At 42.3% G+C, this 22,812-nt stretch overlaps 1 protein-coding gene across 1 annotated transcript in view; it reads right to left on the bottom strand.

Annotated features, from left to right (window-relative positions):
* Window positions 1-22,812, bottom strand: part of Dennd11 (DENN domain containing 11) — a 74,391-nt gene that overhangs the window by 26,711 nt on the left and 24,868 nt on the right. The window contains exons 2-3 of the mRNA XM_010631646.3: window positions 8,725-8,824; window positions 7,239-7,397 (exon numbers count right to left, since the gene is read on the bottom strand). Of these exons, the coding sequence (XP_010629948.1) occupies window positions 7,239-7,397; window positions 8,725-8,819 (254 nt within the window). The 5' untranslated portion in view covers window positions 8,820-8,824. The remainder of the gene's footprint in view (window positions 1-7,238; window positions 7,398-8,724; window positions 8,825-22,812) is intronic.

Below are 22,812 nucleotides of genomic sequence, written 5' to 3'. Positions count from 1 at the left end.
GTAGGGGAAGAACAAAAAGGGAAAAGAAAAAAATGTGAGAGAATGAAAAGATGAAAATAAAGTGTTTGTAGATGGGGAGGGGAGGAGGGGGTGAAGGGAGGGCAGAGGTAAGGGGAAAAAAATGAGAATCAAGACTTGCCATGTAAAGGTACATGATCCCAACAATGAATGTAACTGTACTGTATCCCTAAATGTACCAATAAACTCAATAAAAAAAAAAATCAATTGTACAAAAATAACAGACTGAGAGTGAAATTAGGGAAACAATTCCTTTCACAACAACATCCAAAAAAAAAAAAAAATCTAGGAATCAATTTAATTGAGACAAAAGACCTTTACACTGAAAATTACAGCACTCTGAAAAAAGAGAAGCGGATATAAGAAGATTGAAAGACATCCCTTGCTCTTGGGTAGAAGAATCAACATAATGAAAATGGCCATACTTCCAAAACTTCTTTACAGATCCAATGCAATCCCAATTGAAATACTAACAGTTATTTCACAGAACTTGAACAAACAATCCAAAAATTCATTTGGAACCAGAAGAGACCTAGAAAAACAAAAGCCATTCTAGGCAACAGAGACATGGCAGGGGACATCACAATTCCCAACTTGAAGCTATACTACAAAGCCACCATGATAAAAACAGCATGATACTGGCAAAGAAACAGATCTAAGGATCTGTGGAACAGATTAGAAGATGCAGAAACAACTCCTGACATACTCAGCTAACTCATATTTGACAAAAGAACCAACCATCCTCACTGGAGGAAAGATAGCTGCTTTAATACATGATGTTGGAAAAAGTGGCTTTCAATTTGTCAAAGATTAAAACTAGATACCTATCTTTCACCATGCACTAAACTAAAATCCAAATGGATTAAAGATCTGAATAGCAAAACAGAAATCCTAAACTTATTGGAAAGTAAATTAGGAAGAACTCTCGAAGACATTGGCATAGGTTAAGACTTCATGAACAAATCCTCAGCAGCACGAGAATTTGCACAAAGAATCAACGGTGGGGATCTCATTGTATTAAACAACTTTTGGCTGGGTGTGGTGGCGCACGCCTGTAATCCCAGCACCCTGGAGGCTGAGGCAGGAGGACCACTGTGAGTTCGACACCAGCCTGGGCTACATAGTGAGTTCCAGGTCAGTCTCTACTACATAGTGAGACCCTGTATCAAAAAATAAAAAACAAACAAACAAACAAACAAAAAAACCCCAAAAAAGCTTTTGCAGTGCAAGAGAAACCACCAACAGAGCTAAGAGGCAACCTATAATGTGGGAAAAAAAATTTACCAGGTACTCCTCAAAGAACTACTTTCTAGAATATATAAAGAACTTGAAAAAATCAGGCCCCCCAAATACAAAGGCCAGATTAAAAAATGGGCATCTGAAATGAACAGACATTTCCAAGATAAACAAAAGCAAATAAATATATGAAAAAATGTTCATCATCACTGGTCATTCAAGAGATGCAGATGAAAACAACACTGAGATTCCACCTTACCTCAGAAAGAATGGCTGCTATCAACTATCAAGAAATCCTAACAAATGCTAGAGAGGATATCGGAGAAACGAATCCTTCTCCATTGTTGGTGGGAGTGCAGACTGGTGCAACCACTATGGAAATCAATATGGAGATACCTCAAAAAACTAGGATTAGAGGTTCCATTTGACCCAGCTATCCCTGTGCTGGATAACTCTCCGAAAGAATTAAAAGAATCATACTACAGTGATACATGTGCACCCATGCTTACAGCGGCACAGTCTGTAATAGCTAAAACTTGGAAACAACCCAGATACCCATCAACTGGAGACTGGATAAAGATGTGGTTTTTCTATAAAATATAGTACTACTCAGCCATAAAGAATGAAAAATTAGAAACATTTATAGCTAAATGGATGCACATTGAGGCTAAACTCTTAAGTGAAAGAAACAGGACATACTTGAGTAAATATCAAATAGTTTCTCTGTTGTGAAAAATTAAAAATGTAAATAAGGTTCAAATGCTGTAATTGAGTGTGAAATAGGAAGAAAATGGCTAAAGGGGAAGTGGAAAGGAAATAAGGAAAAAGAAAATGTGAAAAAGGACAGAACAGAAAGAAAGTCTTTGTAAATAGGGGAGGATGAAGGGGTGAAGGGAGGGCAGGCAGATGGGGAAAAAATAAGAACCAAGACATAACATGTAAAGGTACAAGATCCCATTGATAGGGCTCGGATTTAGCTCAGTGGTGCCACCACCTGCCTCGCCAGTGCAAGGTACTGAGGTCGATCCCTGGTAACAAAAAACAAAACAACAACAAAAACAAATCCCAATGGTAAATGTAACTGTATTGTTTGCTTTAAATGTACCAATAAACTTAATGGGGGAGGAAAAAAAAAAAAGAATGGACAAACAACTGTGACCAGAAGTAATGTGTTCAGGTTTTGAGATTTCCATGTCATTTCCCTTTCTTGCTGGTTGGAATACAGATGATAATAGTGAGTCAGCTTCTACCACATGGCTGAGAACATCACTCCAGGAAATTGTATAAGACAGAATGACTTGGACCTCATAAAGTCTAGTGCAACAGTCACCACCCACACTGGGCTGCTTCTCTACCTCTAGGACTGTCATACAGAAAAGTTTTTCTGGTATCTCATTTGAGCCAGTTTTTTGGGTTTTCACTGTGTTACAGTAACGTAGGCTGTATTTTACCTGAATAGAAGATGGTACCCACAAATAAATTAGTATCAAAACTGCACTGTGTCATTGGCTTAGAAGTCAAAAGAGGAAGGTGATGGAAAAAAGTAACTACCAAAGATGAGAAAGCTGGTAGCTCTTGTTAAAAATGTAGGGAAAAGATTTGGTAAAACTTCAGTAAGTTGCAAGAGACCTTGTACCACTTGAATTTGTAGTCTTAGGAGAAGAAGTTGGAAACAGAATGCCAATGGAGGTTGACTGCCCCTCGTTGCTATTACAGTGGGCTACTACAGGAGGAAAATAGAATTGGCCAGCTTCAGCTTACTAAGGGCAGTGAATTTTAAATTTTACAATAATAAATCAACTGAGGCTTCAATAATTTGGGGCCTTGTGGGGCTAGAAAAGCCAATGCTTCTGTACCTAAAAAGCAAGAGGTAAGAGTCTCTCTTGATGCAGCAATGAAAGTTTCTGGTTAACTGTTCTTCGGGAACCAAAGGAGTCAGCCTATCTGTAAAGATCAAATTTACAGTATTGCCTCCGAGTAGATGCCAACATGAGGGAAAGGGGGGATGAGCCAAGAATAGAGACCCGTATGTAACTTAGAGCCCACTGACTTAAAAACCATGACCTAGAAGAGATCTTTGGGAGTTGAGACCTGGAAATGACTGAAGTGAGCAATGAGAAGCCACTTTAGTGTTTGAAGGGAATATATTGTCACATGCCTGGCCGATAAACGCCTGTGGCCTTCCAAGTCCTAAAGAAACCATTAGATCCACAACTTGCTCCAGCAGAAGTATGTTCTGAAGCTGAAGCTTGCAGCCTCAAGAAGGGCTTGTTCTCCTGGGCCTCTGCAGATGTGGCTCTGGAGAAAGATAAAAGAGCCTCCTAAACAACAATCTAGGAGCTACAGAGGAAAATGGACAAGGGGATCTACGCTGCAGCACCTAGGTTTAGCCAGGAGCAAACTGCTCTGCCAGAACAAGGAATCTTTACAATCCACACTCAGCAGAATGTCATTATGGCAAGTGACTAATGACTGCTTCTATCTGCCCATCTCCCCTTTTCCAAAGAGCAGCTTGCACTATGGCTCCTACCCTACCTTCTGTATGGCACTTGGGAGGTGGAAAGTGGAGCACTTGTCCCTTGTTTTATGGATCTTCAGGGTAAGGACAGCCATGCCATGGTCTAATGCAAAGTACTGCTGAGTGTCACACAGAAATCCTGTACTTCAGCCTGTGGGCGGCAACGGGATGGGGCTCCCTTGTCTCCCTTGCTGTGGGAGGAGAAACACACAGATAACCTGGGTGGCCTCTGAAAAAGCAGAGGTAATTTTTTTTCCTACAAATCCATTTCCCTCTTCTTGCTTATAACCCAAATCCTAAAATTTTATGTGTTCCCAGAGTCACCTATGGAGAGACCAGTTTCCTAATCTACTTTGCGGGAGGGTGGGATTATCTTTGTGATTGAGAATTTGATAAGTGATGAATGCAATTTCCATTATTTTCCCCTTTCCTGTGGGCTGGAATGCAGATGTGGTAACGGTGCACATCTGGACAGTAACAAAGTAGAATACAAAAAACACTCTCAGGGTGTGAAGGAATAAGAGAACAGAGGTGGGCCCTGAACAATCAGATGAACACAGCAGGTGACCCAGCCCAACCACCTGCCTGACTCTATAGACTGAGGGACAAAAAAATCCTCTATCTTAATTGAATCATTCATTTTTTGGCCTCCCTTACTACTGTTTAGTTAGAACTTTTAATACTTCCTTGCTGTTTAGGCTTTGAACCACGAGAATATACTATTTGGGAAATTAATTTTTCTTAAAGGAATAGTTTTTTAAAGTGTCAGGATTTCAATAAAAATATTCTTTTTAATGGGTTGGGATATAGTTCAATGAGAAGGCTCTAGATCCAATCCCTAGTGCTAAGCAAAAAGAAACATGCTAAATACTAGTCATAGGGCATAACCATGTAAAGCTTATGGGACACCAAGTTTTTCTTATCTCTACAGGTACAACTATATTACATATATTTTATTAAAACAGGCTATTTTCAGGAGGAAATTTTTATAAATTATTAGTCCTATTTATGGAATTAGTTCATTCTAGAATATAATGATATTGACAATGGCTAAATATTATTTGAAAGTTTATCCTTTTGTACTTTTATGTAAATTTTAAAGTGCATTTTTCTACAATTTCATGTTCTTTCAAAGATGATAAGATAGATTAGATATTATAAAAACTTTAATGATAGGGCCGGGGATTTAGCTCAGTGGTTCTACCGCCTGCCTCACAAGCACAAGAACCCGAGTTCAATCCCTGGTACCAAAAAAAAAAAAAAAAAAATTAAATTTAACTATGTATTTTAAAAGTATAGGCTACAAAGTTGTAAATACCTTACCAATGCTGTGTGTGTTTTTTGAAATAGTGTCTCACCTGTTTACCCAGAATGGCCTCAAACTTGTGGGTTCAAGCACCACCACACCTGGCTATCGCATATATTTTTAAAAGTACATAGACATATGTCTCAGAAAAGAGGTAAATGTGCTAAATGCTTCCAGAAGTAAAGATAGATTTCTTCCTTCACAATCTGAAGTGTAAGTAGGTTGCTTGCATAATAAATTTAAAAAAATATAGTAACTATAGTTTTGTTGCTCCTGTTAAAGACACTCTTTCTCTTACCACAAATATTGAGGAGTGGTTAGACATTAGAGTTTAGTCCTCTTGCCCACTTGGGACAAGGAGGCAATTACTGAGGCTTAAGGTAAACAAAGAGCATTTACAAATCAACACATTCTTTAATTTAACAAAAGCGCTGCCTTTTTTTTTCTTAAGAGTAGGGAAAATTTATTGAGGGAAAGAAAGCTTCTAAGAGAGTCAGAAGGGGGACCGGAAAATGGGTTGTCCCTTCACCCCACTTCTCCAAGATGTTTTATATAGCCAAGCCATGTGGGGAGGTGGGTACAAAGTGGGACACAACTATAAGACTCAATGGAAGCCGGAGATTTAGCTCAGTGGTTCTGCGGCCTGCCTCACAAATGCAAGGTCCTGAGTTTGATCCCAAGGACCAAAAAAAAAAGACTCAATGGAAAATTACAAGGTGGGCATGAACTGGGACAAAACCATGACCAACCAGTAAGATTATAAATACAGTCACTCAGGTAATGATGATTAAATGGGAATCAAATGGGGGAGCAAATCACATTGCAAGCTTACAAGGATTTTCAGTAAGGGTGGGGGGGTCAGGGATATTTCCTGGAAAGGCTGGGTTAAGACCTTGGCCCCCTATGCAGGTGTATCAATCACTGTTATTTATCCCCAGGGGAAGCACAAAGATATAGGAGTCTCTCGCCTTTTACAATTCTGGCCTTCAGTGAATGTGTCTTGATTGTCCTACATGTTGGCTCCTTGCTGTGTTGGCTCCTTGAGGATGGCCCTGTCTAACTGCCTATAAGATATCTAATTAACTTACCTATCTTCAATATTTCCCCCTCTGAAGAAGTACCCCTAACTGTTGTGAGGTGGCAAAGGGCAAAGACAGCTCTGGCTACTTCCAGCTGAAGAGGGTTGTAGTTATGATCAGCAGTTAGAGTTACTCTACTGAGGGTCTATCTAAAGGCCTTCAGTAGATGCCTGGCATTGTCATCTTGGTAGCTGCATAGCTTTTAAATCTGGAGGAGACAAAGCGATAGAAACAGTTAAGAATGCATGGGCTAAATTATAATGGCTGCAGGATTGCTATGACTATAGCTCACAAAGAGGATAAGGTGAAGGTCCAGGGGACTTCAGAATCCAACAAAGAAGTTGTAAAGTTTAGCAGTTATAAGCTGTTTACAAGGTCGATCTGGTGGATCCCAGTAAAAGAAGTCTAGCACATTTGTCATTGATTCCATTTGCATGACTGCTTGGAGCTTGGCAGCCTTCAGGCAAGAAAAAACAAAACTTTTAAGAAATTAGAGTATGCATAAACTAAGTATGAGCACACTAGAATGAAAGGGCAGGTTGGGGAGAAAGTCACAGTTAGAAACTGAAATAGTGATTGAACCCACTGGACTTAAGATTCTTTCACTGATAGAAGTTATCTTTAAGTCTGATACTTTGTCATAAGTTTTTCTAGTTTTAGCTGTAAGAGACAATTTGAAGAACAAATTTCGCTAAGAAATGTAAAACTCTAGCTGAGCTCTTATAGATTTTACCATAGCTTTTCCCTAATGGTCCATAACCATGGTCAGCTACTGGTAGAACTGAAAACTGTCAGAAGGGGTCAGTGCTGACAATATTAATATAAACTGAAAACATAATCTGCCCCAGCACTTACCGTAGATGAAGAAGTATTTCACAGCCTGTTGGCTGAAATGAAGGATGCCACCAGAGGCCTGACCCACTGCCAAGGGTGTGCTTGGAGGAGCACCTGTGGTCCTGGCACCCAGCTGCTGTCTCAGGGAACCACGCACGCACGCATGCACACACACACACACACACACACACACCCCAGCTGGCCAGTCCTGCCGCCACCCACACACACAAGTGTGGAAGCCACATACCGAACCTGGTTCTCCAAGAAGTGCATGTAGCGATATAGCAAGGTGTAGGAAGGAGACAGGATACCCACAGACTTCATCCGGGCACCACGCTCCAGCTCACTTTCCACAGGCATGTTGGCGAAGCAGGCCAGGCCGAAGAAGGGTCCCTTTCGAAAATAGCTAAAAGATACCAAACAGGTACTGGGCTTGAAATCAGAAGAAAAATTGTATTTTATTTTTCTCCAAAATGCAATCCCTTAAAAAAAACAAAACCCAACTTAAATGTACACAGAGCTCTAAGTAACAAAGCTCAGCCTTGAAACAAACCTCTGAACCTCACAGATGGGGCAGGCAAATCTCAGGGACTTCAGAACTCGCCCTGCTAATCAGGCTTGAGGTCTGGCAAGCTTGCCATCCAACTGCCCATGAACGTGGACACAGGCCTCCCCCTCTCCTCCACCACAGTTTATGACAAGGATGGTCAGATTCAGAACCAAAACCAAGGCCCCTCCAAAACCAGTAGTGCGTTTTCTTAGCATAAACCATGATGATTCTTCTCTTACTTCCTGGGCCTCTGATGTTTTCTACACAGCTGTCATTTTGTTTTCTTCTCCTTTTCCCACTTGTTATCTGTCATGGTTTCAGCCCAGTGAGGAAGCCAAAGCTACCGAATTATCCTGAAGGTTCTTTCCATTCATTCCTCCTCACAAAACTTACAAGGCACCAATTATAAAGGACCCAAAACTAACCTTACATGGTGGCACACAACTGCAATCCCAGCACTCTGGGAGACTCAGGTAGGAGGATCTCAAGTTAAAGCCCAGCCTGGGCAACTGAGTGACTTAGTGAGACCTTGTCTTAAGAAAGATAGCTTAGGGCCAGGGATTTAGCTCAGCGGTTCGGTGGCCTGCCTTGCAAGTGCAAGGACCCGAGTTCAATCCCCGGTACCAAAAAAAAAAAAAAAAAAAAAAGCTTAATGTAGAGACCCTGGGTTCAACTTCCAGTACTGAGCCACACACACACAAAAAAAAACAAGGACTGGGGGCCGGGGATTTAGCTCAGTGATTCCACCACCCGTCTTGCAAGCACAAGGACCTGAGTATAATCCCCGGTACAAAAACAAACAAACAAACAAAACAAAACAAAAAAACACATGAGAACTTCAAGTTTCAGCACACAGATGTCCTAACCCACAATGTGCTACAACTTCACTCTTTCACTAAAACCAAACTTCAAGTAAAGCCACATTTCTCAGAAAGTCAGAGAAGCTTTACGGCAAGAATTCTTAGCTTTTCTGAGTCATGAAGTCCACTGAGAACTTGATGAAAGAAAGCTAGAGACCTTCTTGCTAGAAAACTGATACAAATAAAACTATACTGTATTTTCAGAGCATCTACAGAGACTACCTGAAGAGCCCTCTGATGAGATCTCTTATGCCCTGGAAAAAGTATGGGGAGTGAGAAGGAAAGGAAACGGTCCAAGAAACCTTGGGTTTGGAAGTACTTACATGAAATCAGATTGGATTTTATGGGACCCACTGGCCATAGACTTGAACTCAACGCCTTCAAGGTCAATGTCTTGAGGTAAGCACCATTCTACCATGTTTCCTGTGGGAAAGGGAAGATGCAAGTTGAAACAAACAAACAAAAGATTGAGTACTTAGCACATGTGGCTTCACCAAAATGCGTTACTATGGGCCCGGGATTTAGCTCAGTGGTTCCGCTGGCTGCCTTGCAAGCGCAGGGACCTGAGTTCGATCCCAGGTATGCCCCCCACCAAAAAAAAGCATTACTGACTTAGCCTCATACTGGAGACCTTCACAGGCTAGCTCATCCTTTACCCAGGGAGTCACTTCCCACAACAGGAGACTGGGAGGGAAGGAACCTCCTGCTGCTTTGGTCAAACACTGTTCAAAAGCTACCTCCTCCAGTAGGCTGATCTAGCTCTGCCATTCTGCCCAGCCGCTTCCAAATCTTCCTCTCATGGCCTCACTTCTCAAAATATTTTCCCCATCTTATCTCATACTCTTCCCTTGTCACTTGAGATCTATATTTTCATCTCACCTTTTTATAGCCACTAATAACAGACAAATCCCAAAACTCTATTTTAAAAAAAATTCTGTCATTTGCCTTTATAAAATACTTGCTGATTCCTCAAATATTTCTCCTCCTTTTCCTTGATTTCCCTGATGGAATACTATTTTGAATCTCTTTCTCCTTCCCTGATGAGCGAAGTTTTGCTGCCTTCCCTCTCTCTCCTCTTTCTTCAAACATAGGCATTCTGGGTAGGGATTTAGCTCAGTGGTTCTGGCGCTTGCCTCGAAAGCCGCAAGGGCCTGAGTTCAATCCCCAGTACCAAAAAAAAACAACAACAACAACAAAAAACAAAAAACAAAACGTAGGCATTCAACTATCTTTGCTGCCAGAATCTGGGGACTCAGTCACTGATCACTGAGTTTTTACTGAGACAGATGTTGGAAATACAAAGTAAAAGAAGACATAATACTTGATCACAAAGAGATTTCAGTCCAGAGATAAACAAGAAGCTACAGAAGACAGCAGCAATTATAATTCAAGGGGTGAGTGCTAGGCGGATCTAATACAAGGTAAGGTAGAATTTTAGGATGCAGCAACAGGCATCCTCCAGACTGAGGGAATCTGAGGACTGCACAAGTAGCTATGCAACCTACAGGTAGTTGAGAACTCAATAGAATAATCACTGCTTTCATGCAAGTTCAAAAAATTCATAACTGACCACCAAGCTACTTGGAAGATTTCATTCCTCAGCAATCTTATTAACGCCCAGAATCCTAATTGTCCAGACACTAAAAATACCATCTATAATAGCCCACAGTGCTTTTGGATAATTCATCAGAAAATACAGTACACAGTCATCTCAGGACACAGCAGATACCTAGAGTAACATTAATCAACACATACTCAACAGTCTAAAGGGCTTCCAAATAAGTTTCTTTTCAAGAGAATAATCATATTTCCAACCAACTTATTAATTCATTAAAATAAAAAAAACCATGAATTTCACTTAAAAAGCTAGAACAACCTTGCATTTTACTAGTTAAAGAGAAGAAAAATTACTCAGAGAGGTGAGCTTGGAAATAAAGTCTCAGGTTTTAAAGCATCAAGATCCCCCCCACATTCCTATATTTCTCTTACCATCCATGTCCATTACTACCACAGTCCCGAGGGGTTTTCCCTCTGGACTGTACCAGGACAGCTAAGGACATTATAAAGGTTTTGGGGCCCTATTCCAGGTCTACAGCAAGGACACCAGCTACTCCTATAGGACACCCACACTCACAACGCAAAAATCAGAGGCAGTGACACATTGATCCGGGGTCCTGTCTATCTTATGAGTTCCAGCTTCTTCCTAACTTGACTCTTCCTTCAAACTGTGCCAAGCAGACTATGAGCTCCACCATCAAATATAAAGACAACAGCCTATACATTGCCTCACCAGCTCCCACAATGATGTAACATCATGTCCCTGCAACAACTACAGCCCTTGCTCGTTCCGTTTCTGTATGAACTTTGACTCACAATATGCACACATTTCTGCTGACTTCATCACTAGGTTCTGAACAGCTTTAAAAACATTTGCGTCACTGCAAAGGAATTATCAGTGATTCTAAAGCTAATGTCATTACATGTCTCCAAAAAAATGGTGGAAAACAACATTGCGAAAAGGGGGTTTTGGCTGAATTATTTTAGGTCAAATAAAGTTGCATGCATGCCTTTTCTATAGGACTTGTCAGAGCCATCAACATACCACTCAGCATTGAAAATCTAGATGAAATCAACATATTGCTTAATGTTTCCCAAAAGCATCTGGTCAATACCCTATTTTCATGGAGCATCTGAAGGCACTAATTTTATCGAAGGCTTTTTTTTATAGAACTGCTGGGATATCAGGGCTGCAGGTTGCTTCTCAATACACTCTCCCCTTCTTACACAGAACTCACTATTTTTAGCTTGGTATATGGCTTTCCAAATAAAGCCTGTGTTTCTCAGTACCTACCTGCATGTAGGTATGGCTTCATGAATAAATTCTAACCAGTGGGGTGCGGACAGAAGAGAGGTGTATCATTTCCAGCACGTGAACAAAAGTAAAGGAGCACGTTGCCCTTTTCTCTACCCTCCTGCCTGGAAGGTGGAAGTGCTGAGATATGGAGGGAATGATAGAGCCCCATTAGCCACCACAAACTCAGGACCCAGGCAAAATTAGAGACAGAGTGATCAGTGGGGAGGGAGGATGAATAGGGAGGCATGGGGGATTTTGGGATCTGAGCCAGTATTGTAACCCTTGGTCAGCTATGTGCTGACTGTCACATGAAAAAGAAAACCTGTCTTGAGTAACCACAGTTAGTATGGATCTTTCACATTCATGGGCAAACGCATGTCTATTCAGTGCAGCTGACCTCAAGGATAAAAGTCCTCATTCCTTGGTCTGGTTCTCAGACTCCTACTCCTTATTCCTCTGTGCTGGTCAGTCCTGGCCGCACAGAAATAGAGAGTTGAGGGAGGTAACAACATCCTGTCTGTTGTGTCCTTCACCCATAAATGGACATAAGCCTCTTTAGGCTGGGAAGAATGCCCATCAGGAGCAGGATGGTGAATCATAGGCCTGGGAACAGGTTTCTGGGAAGTTATCTTCATCCCTCTAGAAGCACATTTCTGCTCACACACTCTGAATGCAACTAGGGCCCTTATTACACTGTCTTAGATGTCTGTCTTCCCAGAAGTCTGTGAACTTCTGAAAAGCAGGGACTTTGGTTGTCTTCAGATCCCAATATGGCACAGTCTCTAGCACAGAAGAGAAAAGGCATTAAAAAACAAAAAGCAAAAAAAAAAAAAATGTTTGATAAGAAGAGGTAGTTAATGAATCAGTGTTAATTGCCCTAGGTGTGGCACTGATACTGCAGTTTTTATAAGGAGATTTTTTCTCAAGAATTTAGGAGTGTGGTCTTAAATCTACAACTCGCTTTAAAATGAGTCAGAAAAAATGTGTATAATTGTACCAGCATATCATCAGTTCCATTTCTGCTTGCTAAATTTGTGTCAATACAACCTATATATTAGGAAACATTATGGACACAAAGACTTTCACATTTACCTATGGTATAGATTTCATGCAATTCCAATCAAAATTCTAGGAAGTTATTTAGTGGATGTTGACCAAATTAATTCTACCGTGTATATGGAAAAGTAAATGACCCAAAAATTGACAACACAATCCTGAAGGATATAGTTGGAGAGCACTATCCTACTTCAAGATGTACAATAAAACTATGTAATCAAGACAGTATATTGGAGAATTATCAGCAAATATAACAATGAAACAATATAGAGAGCATAGAAACAGACCCACACAAATATAGTCAACTTATCTTTGCTGAAGGAACAAAGGCCATACGATCAGTGAAGAAAAGACTGTCTTTTCAACAAAGGATGCCGGAACAAGTGGACATCCACGGGAAAAACAAAAGAATCTAGACAGACTTTACACTCTTCACAAAATATATTCATTATGAATAGATTCAATCCTAAAATGTAAAATTATAAAACTTCCAGATAATACAGGAGAAAATCTTGTGTTTAGCAGTGAGTTTTTAGATATAACATTAAAAGTAATTCATGAACGAAAAACTGTTAAGCTAAATTTCACTAAAAATAAAAACTTCTGGAGCCGAGCATGATAGTACACACTTGTAATCCCAGCACTCAGGTTGCTGAGGCAGAAGGATCACAAGTTTGAGGTCACTCTTGTACAGTGAGACTCTGTTTCAAAAATTCAATAACAATAAATAAAACAATAAGATTAAAATTTAAAAAGCTTACAATCCTGAAAGACATTAAGAGAATCAAAAGGAAAGCCACAGGCTAGGAGAAAATACTGCAAAACAAATACTTCATAAGTGACTATTGTTCAAAATATACAAAGAATTCCTAGAACTCCACAATTAGAGAATAGTTTGGGTTTAGATCTAAAATGTCCTCCCAAAGCCTCACGAGTTCAGAGAGGTGGTACATTTTGAAGGTAAGTGGATCCTGGGGGCACTATATTCATCAGTGGAATAATCCAATGATCATAGCTGAAATGTGCTATTAGGAGGTGGGTCACAGGTGGGTGTGACCTGGAAGGGTGTGTTCCTAGCCCCGGTTCTTCCCTTCGCCCTGTTTCTAGCTGTCATGGGCTTGGCAGCTTTCCTCAGTCATGGCCTTTTGCCATGCTGTTTCTGCCTTGGAGCCAGCCAGCCAGCCACAGACTGACCCACAGAAACTGTGAGCCCAAATAAATGTGAGACATTAATATGGGAGACTCTGTGTTTGCGGGAGAAGGCATATGGAAACCCTCTGAACTCTGTGTGCCTCAAGCTGTTCTAAAAAAAAAAAAATCCCAAACTTTATTAAAAAATTAATTGATGAGTTCACGTAGGTTAATTGCCCTATGGTGGTAATAATATTGTAGCTGTATTTTTTTAAAGTCCTTATTCTTAGGCACTTTATTCAGAAGTATTTAGAAATGAAAAGTAATGGCAACTTACTGCCAAATAGTCCAGTAAAGAAGAAAATATATATACATATGGTACACAGTCCTGCTATAATACTCACATGTTTCAAAGCAATTAATAAAGAACTATTTCATCAGTGAAAATTTTACATCCACCTACATATGATGTGGATATGAGAAACCCAGATGAATGTGGAAATCCATACCCAGCCAAATCAAGCCATGAAGGAATACATAAAATGCATCCATTTTAAACATCTACCTGTTGTCCCTGGTCACCGTTGGTGTTGTGAGCCATTCCTACCCACCTCTACTGTGACAACCGATTTCTGACAGCCCTTTCTCCACTGTTTTACTGTACATCACAAACTCCACCCTCCTGACACTCACTGGGTCAAAGAGGTCACAGCTTTATTTAGCAGTTAGGTATTTCTTAACCATTTAACATAAGCCAAACTATCACAGCATTTTTATTAGGTTTCCATTTTTTCCCCACTGTGTCGCTGACAGACTTTGTTGAGGCCTGGGCCTAGCACCCCATTTTTTTTCATGAGTGCTGAGATTTTTAACACATGATTTTTCACATCAGAGGTTTCTGGAACAAGTATTTCATGTTACAGGGGAACTGACTATACAAGGATCAAGCCAATACGATAAAATGTCAACAGATGGGGACCCTACATGAAAAATATATGGTTTTCACTATACTATTCTTTCAATTTTTCTGAGGTTTAACAAATTTCAACAAATTGTGGAAACAATTTAAACAGCAGAGACATGAAAAAATATAAGGAAAGCATAATTGAAGGAATATCCTATAGCGACGAAGAACCATGACTTGTGGTTTCCCTCGATAGGAATATTACAAATTGGAAACCAATTTATATATGGAACTTGTAGAGGAAAATGATTAAAGGGAAGTGATTTTGCATAAATAGTGACCCTTATGAGAAGCCATTTAATGCCCCTTACCATGAGTGCTTCCTATCCCAGGCTCAGTGTTCACATTCCATGTCCTGAGGTTTTCCAAATATCCTCCTGTATTAATAAGAACTTAGCCAAGGAGCTGGAGCCTGGAAGGATTCAGTAAGAGTAGTCATCAAACGGGGGTGCTGCCTTTTGCCCCTATCTTGCTCTCCTTCCAGCTCCATGCTCTCCCTCTTCTTGGGCCACACCTAGAGCCAGTCACAGGCACCTGTGGGCCCTGTCCAGCCTCCCCTGCCAAAAGGATCTATGAGGAGTTCACAGGACCAGAGGAGACACAAATGTGACCTGCACTTGGATGTTCACATGGTTGTTTGATAAATTTTGATGGAGCATAAGTCAGCAGAACAGTGCCAGGTACTAAGCTTGACCTAGGGATGCTATAGGGGAAACAGATGTTAGAGGTCTGATAGGCTGAGTTTGTGTTCTCTAAAATTCAAGAATGAGCCAGGAGTGGTGGTGCACGAATGTAATCCCAGCACTCGGGAGGCTGAGGCAAGAGGATTGCTGTGAGTTCAAGACCACCCTGGGCTACATACATCATGAGTTCCAGGTCAGTCTCAATTACACAGTGAGACCCTGTCTCAAAAAACCAAAAAGAATAAAAAATAAAAAATAAAATTCAAGAATGAATTCTAGGAACAACAGAGGTTAAGAGTAGGAAGTATTAACTGAGGGACAGGAGGGGATCCAGAAAGCGGGTTGCCCATGAGCCTACTTCTCATGGCAAAGAAGCTTTATAGAGCAAAATCACAAGGTAGGCACAAAAAAACAAGGTGGGCATAAGGTGGGACAAAACTATGGTCAACCAATAAGATTACAAGTATAGTTGCTTAGGTAATATTGATCCAATGGGGAAGCAAGTCACATAGCAAGTGTACAGGGAAAGAACTTTTCCTGGAAAGGATGAGTCAGGAGGTCTTGGTCCCTCACCCAAGGTGACTGATGTCTACTTAGAATATCAATCATTATTGTTTATCCCTTAGGGAGGTGTGCAGGTGTGGTCATTTCATCTTCATCTTGAGGCCTCGCCTTCAAACTGCACCTCAGCCCCCAGCCACAGTTGTAATGTGTTATTTTCTGCACTGACTTCCTTGAAGGCCTATCCCTGTCTGCCTATAATGTATCTAACTTAGCTGTCTATAATAAGTTCATACAAAGAGCAAACATGTCCTTGTTTAAAGGAACCTGGACTAGGAGGCCCCTGGGCTGGGCGCTATTACCAGGGGAAGCCAGAGGGCTATAGATGCACAGTGGTCTGGACTCTGCCCACCACTGTTCCAAAGGTTGGTCCACATACAGGGACTCTGGCACGGGGATTTCAGGAGCTCCAAAGCTGGGAAAAACACAGGCTGAGCCATCTACATGCAAGGGCTGCCTGTCTTCCAACTCTGCTGCTGAAATGTGCAATGACCTTACCCCCTAGGCAGGCTGGAATTTATTTCCCACCATTTCCCAAGGAGAACAGACTTTGGCTGCTGCTACTGCTGCGTATTTAAAAAAAAAATGCATCTCAAAATATTTAGAGAAAGTAATGATCTTGAACCAAATCAATCTCTAATGGGAAATACGTGCAGCCTTTCTTCCTCTTCCTGCCTCTGTAGGGTGGCCCCAGTCAAGCACTTCCTCTTGAGGTCATCCTGTACTAAGTGGTGACTGCCCCAGCTTGACATCCTCTTACAGCTCCTTCTGTCTAGAGTGCAGGAAGCTCTGCACCAGTCTGCCCCTCTAACATGTGCCTTGCTTTTACATCAGCTTCCTCCCATCATCCACATGCACACCAGAAAGTAAGAGAGAATCCTGTTTCAGCATGAAAGCAAGAATCCTAGTCTCCACAGCACATTTCTATCTATAATCATCTCTGCAAGGGTCGCCAAATTCCAGAGATGGAAGAAATTTTAAGAGTACTTGGTCCTTAGCAGGGTGTGGTGGTGCACGCCTGTAATCCCAGCACTCGGGAGGCTGAGGCAGGAGGATCGTTTGTGAGTTCCAGACCACCCTGGGCTACATAGTGAGTTCCAGGTCAGTCTCAACTATACAGTGAGACCCTGTCTCAAAAAACCAAAAAGAAAAAAAAAAAAGAGTACTTGGTCCAGAAACTAACCAGTCTGTATCTATTGACTTTTGGGCCTAATAAGGTAGGACAGAAGAAATAAAGCTAGGTAGAAAGGAGACAAGGAAATCAAATTTTTTAAAACTGTACTTTTAAAGAAAAACTGCAGCCTCATAATACAAGCCTTGTTTTTCCTTCTCCCAAAACAGCAAACCTGGGCAACTCCCAGCTGCAAAGGAATCTGCCCACTCCCTTTACTAGCAAATGGTCTTTGATTCAAGAGAGGACAGCTCTTTTGGGATTACCCCAGGGAGTAGACTAATATCCTACTAAGGGTGGGCCACCCTCTCCCACCCACTATAACTAAGACCGAGACTAAGACTATAGATTACTGTCAAATTGTACAGACTTCCGCCTCCAAAAGCATCAAAGATCCCCAGTTCCTGCCTGTATAATGCCTCATTTCTCTGAGCACCTATACTCTCTCTGCTCTTGAATGTGTCCCATATCAGCCTCATCCTTCCTGTGCCTCTACTACTGAGGTGTCCTGAAAGGAACCTACATATGTTAAAGGAGCGGATTAAATTCTTTGTCTCAGCCTAGGGGACCCTCAGACCCAGCCCATGATTTAAGTGCTTTGAAGCAATCTTAAAAGCCACCCAGGATGAGTGCATAACCAAAGCAAAGGGAGGACTGTCAGTATAAACAACCCTGAAACAGGCAGAAATTAATCCTGTGATGTCAAGTCAGCCATATGTCAATCCATGGCTGATTTCCAATGCACTAACTTTACATACAAAAACAAGCCTTCCGGTTCGGTTCACAGATCCCATCTAATTTTCCTCCAGGCAGTGTATGTGGGGGAGGGAAGATGTGGGGAACACACACACACACACACACACTTCTGACTGTACCAGACTCTACAGTTCCCTCTGTACTCCGTTCTCACAACACAGAGAAGACTGCTGGTAAGGGCTCTGAAGCCAGTCGCTTAGCACGGTCCCTGGCACACAGTGGGCACACAACAAATACTGGATACTATGAACTACCCCTACTTTCCTCCATGTAGATTTTCAAGAGGAGACACTGAATTCACAACAGAAAGCCACCAAGTGACTGCTCTGAAAACCACAAGCAGGTGAATCACCACCAACAGCCCAGGAGAGTCTACCAGTGTGAAATTAATCAAATCAACCACAATTGTGTTCAGATCAACCACAACCATTTTCCACTGACATCTGATGGAAATGTAGAGAAAGCGCCGGGACCGTTAATCCTTGCCTGCAACTTCCTTGTTGAATACCACAACTGGTTTTCCCTTTGCTTCCTGGTGAGCTGGGCTGCTTTTTGCATTTCTCAACTTTCCATTCCCATTCCACTTTGTCTCCCAACCCCACTCCAAGGCTGGAGCCATTTATTATCTGAAAAGAGCTAAGCTGGGCAGCACTCCAATTTATGCCCCAGGCATCAGATCTAGCTTAATCTACTGTGCCTTTCCATCACTCTGTGGTTAAAAGAAACACTTCCATTCCCTTGAATATACTGGGAATTGGTGGATTAAAATGTGGGATTGATTTTAAATATACCCATTTGATATAAGTATTGGAGCATTCAGATGCACTTCATAGATGTTTAGATGTAATTTGGGCGTGACTAGAGGCTGCAGTAAACAGGCAGTAATTCACTCCCAATCAGGACAGAGCAATAGCTCAAAATCCTTACCAGGTGATACTGCCCGTTCCTATCAGAGGAATTTCACCCAGATGCCTACAAATAACCTGCGTGAAACCCAGCAGTGCGATGTGAATCTCTCTTAAAGAAGCAGTGTACAGTGGACCCTTGATGTATGAACTTGATTGGTTCCCGAGGGCTGGTTGTAACTCCAGTTGGTTGTAAATCAATACAGCTGAGATCTGGATATATGCCCGGGTACACATTATAGACAACAAGAGGCAGATGAATCTTCCATTCACCTAATTAACCGACGTTGTCTGTATGTCAGGCTGGTCATAACTTGAGGGTCCACTGTAAAAGGGCAGACTTCTAGGTGAACAGGTACTGCATGGCCAAAGCTTCATCAGCCTCAGGCTCCCACAGAGTCCTCAGTTACACAAAAAAGACAGCTCCTGCTACTAGCATGGGCAGGAAGGGAGATTTCTAAGTGTGATAATACTTTTGTTAGAAAATTATGTTAGGAAACCCAAAAGCACAAAAAAACAAAAAACAAAAAAAGCATGGGCCGGGGGTTTAGCTCAGTGGTTCGGTGGCCTGCCTTGCAAGCGCAAAGACCCAAGTTCAATCCCAGGTACCAAAAAAAAAGAAACCCAAAAGCAAAAATTAAATTAAAACCAGGGCCTAAATCATGGGCCTGAAAAAGCAATATTCTGGCTGCCAACCTCCTCCACTGGGCATGCAGAATTAGCATCTGGGCCTGCTTTCAATAGCAGCTTTGTAGCGCAGATGGCCAGCACCACCATCCCACAGCTCCCTGCTCCAGATAAATAATCTGTGTGTGTGTGTGTGTGTGTGTGTGTGTACATGCACGCACATGAGCTCACACATGAATCTCACCTTGAACCTGAAGCCCTTAGCCTTCATATCATTTGTAGATTGAACAAAAGTAATTTTCAAATCATGAGCCGTGAGTCTAATGAAATCTTGCCTATACCTTCTTTGATTTTTCCTAAAGGTGCCCAACCCCAGCTCCAAAACTTGGCCCTGTATCTATAAATATAAAAGAATTATTCTTTTTCTCATTCATCAGCTGACAATCACTGAGCCTAGGCCAACACACACACACACACACACACACACACACACATCTAAAAAGACCCATTCTTCAAATTCCGTCTTGCCTGTACTTCTTCACAGATGTGCTGCCAGGATGGGTTCTCTCTTCCTCATTCACTCTCTCCATTCTTCCCTGCCTCCCACAAGTTTTTACACATGGCAACAAAACCCACACTGAATGAGAAGATAGATGAAACGAAATGCCCACGGCCTGGACAGCATTTGACCGGGGCAAAAGAGCTCCAAGAATGCAAACTAGAGAAACAGAATCCAGACCAGTTCCTCCCACCTGTGACTTCTGTGATGCGTTCTGATTTCAGAAAAGCAACAGAATTTGCTATACCACTTTTGGTAACAGACTAAGAAAAGGCAACATTCTGGACGAACCAACGCTAAAAAGGAACATCTACCTGGGAGTGCTGGTGCACGCCTGTAACCCCAGCACTTGGGAGGCTGAGGTGGGAGGACTGCTGTGAGTTTGAGATCAGCCTGGGCTGCATAGTGAGTTCCAGGTCAGTCTCTACTACATAGTGAGACCCTGTCGCAAACAAACAAAGAAACATCTAGCAGAAATGCTTCCAGAGTAGAGAAGACCCCGGAAAAAAAAATTAGTATGTTCTGGTCCCTATGATGTCCCCACCTCTGAAATCTGGAACTCCACTTCCCAACCACCACAGGAGCTCAATGTGCTCTCTGAAGCCCTTGTCCTAGTACCAACCTCCAAGGCCCGAGGAACCTCAGCAGATGTCATTCATTCATCTGCCACTTCTTGAGGGATGTGTCATAATTTTGTTTAATACATGTATACATGTATATCAGAATATTTTCATAAGATGCAAAGTGTCATTTAGGACTGAGACAGAGAGAGAGAGATAAGAGACAGGACAAATAAGACCAGAGTAAGACAAGCAAGAGACAAGGCAGAGTAAGTTTATGGACAGGGAACAACTACTGTTCCAAAAATCCAGCTGAATTTAATTGGGCTCACAAACGCACACACACCTCTCCCCTTGTCCTCCTCTCAGATTCCTGGAGAAGTGATGATGACCTGTTAGGAAGCAGAAATTCAGGAAGTGTAGAGTGCCAGAAAGACAACTAGACCCGAAATCATGTAATTACTGGCCAGTTACTGCAGTCACACCTTGGTACTCAACTGCTTTGAAACTCATCCAATTTGGTACCCAAGGCTTTCTGAAGAGAAAATTTTGTCCCAGTAGTTGTCATTAGATATTCGAGGCACAAGCTAGAACTTACTTGGTGTCCACTGTCTTGTGCGTTCCTACTGTTGCCAGCCTAAACTATGTACTTGGTACTCGTGGTTTTTGGTAATCCTCAAATACTTCCAGGGACCAGTTAATGATAAGTATTGAGGTCCCACTGTATTTCCAAATGTTTACTCATCTTTGGCACATTTCCTCATATCTAAATTGGGTATAAACAGTCACCAAATTACAGAGTTCTTAGAATGAAATAAAACAGGATTATAGTAAAATGCCCTGCACCAAATGATATAGTACTGGTTACAGCCCCTTCTTTCCACACTAGTTAGTCCAAAAACCATTACTCTTATACTCTCCTTATACACAATCCCACAAAGCTACGCTCACTGGAGGTGACTGATAAGGCACAGGTGAGGATCTAGCTCTTAGGTACTCTCATCAATTGATCCAGATATCAAGTATCAACTGATACCAAGAACTGATCAATAATCATTCTATTAGCTCAACCTGTGTTTAGTGTAAGATTTTTTTTTTCTTTCCCTCTTCCCTTCCAAGACCCTCACCAGAGAGCTACTGCTACTGACTCTTACAAAGTCCATTAACGTTCCCTTTCAACGTCTTCAGTTCCTCTTAAACACTTCCTGTAGTATATCTTATCCTCCCATGCATTTGCAGATGATAGGGTAGGGCATAAGGAACACAATTAGTTACAAAGTATCTGTTTTCATCTAACATCAAGGGCTACTTTGGCCAAAAAAAGACCATTATTCAAGCTATTGGTATCCCCAAATCCCAATCATATGTGAGTCAACAAGTGTGATGAGAATTAAAGAAAAAAAAAAAATCTGGGCCTGGTGGTGCAAGCCTGTATTCCCAGCACTCTGGGAGACTTGAGACAGGAGGATGCTAAACTCAAGGCCAGCCTGGGCAACTTAATGAGGCCCTCCCTCCCTGTCTCAAAAATCAAAAAGGGTTGGTCAGTGTGAAGATCCCATATTCAATGCCCAGTATGGGGCGGAGGAGAAGATACCAGTTTGCAGTACATGAAGAAGGGGTCAACACTATTTCACGAAGCTCTGGTTTCAGTTGCAGATGCTCATACCACATAATTAATTTCATATGGTGAGTCCATCAGAGTCTGAAAGCCGTTGGAATGGGGCAAAGGAATAGACAGGATTCAGAAAGGCCTGCCTCTTCCTCCCCACAAGCTTCTAAGTACAGAAGAACTAAGGCCAGGTGAGTCTCACCTCCTCCTGTGCCCCGCAGGCTCAGAACCCTTGAACAAAGTTCAGTCGCCTGGCCTGGACGCGTCACCTTGTGAATCATTATCCGATTCCCTTCTCCAGATCCTCCCTTTTTTCTCCTATTCCATCCCTCCCCACGGCACGGAGGAAATTCCCGGAGAGAAGCAAACGCTTCCCCCAGGAATGGGCGCTCTACACTGCAGCAGCTCCACTGGGGTGGACAGACACCTGGATGTTAACTCCGAACCACGACGCCCGCACTCGCACCTTCCATTCTGCGCACCCCCATAGCTCTCGGCAGGAGCAGCTCACCCCAACTACCGGGGGTCTCTGAAAGGCGAAGCCACGCACTCAAGGCCTCTCACCACCGACTTGCACAGCCCAGTACTGAGTGGCTGGGCAAAACACCACGTGGGGTAACCCTGTACTTCTCCAAACATCCCAGAAAGCGCGCCTGCTGGAGGACGCTTCTCCTCTCCTCTGCCCCATCGCCGAACGCTGCCCGCATTCAGTCCTCAAAATACGGCTGTCTGGGAAAGTGAACTTAGCCGCTAAGACTGAGATTCATCGGTGGAGCGAGGGCGGGCGGCACGCGTGCAGGACCCTGTTTTGGGAGGCGTTCCCCGGGGGTTTGCCTCCTCTCTTAATTGGAAAACCTGCTAGCTGAGCAAGAAAAGAAAGAAAGAAAAAAAAAAGCCAACGCACCAGGAACTACAACCTGGCTCCTCTACGACTGGAGCAGAGCAGACAAGACCGTGGGGGCGCAGCGTGACCCG

Source organism: Fukomys damarensis, unplaced genomic scaffold, assembly GCF_012274545.1.
Source record: "Fukomys damarensis isolate Sample0158 unplaced genomic scaffold, DMR_v1.0_HiC HiC_scaffold_16, whole genome shotgun sequence".
Taxonomy (NCBI): domain Eukaryota; kingdom Metazoa; phylum Chordata; class Mammalia; order Rodentia; family Bathyergidae; genus Fukomys; species Fukomys damarensis.
This window is presented reverse-complemented; position numbering and strand designations above follow the sequence as displayed.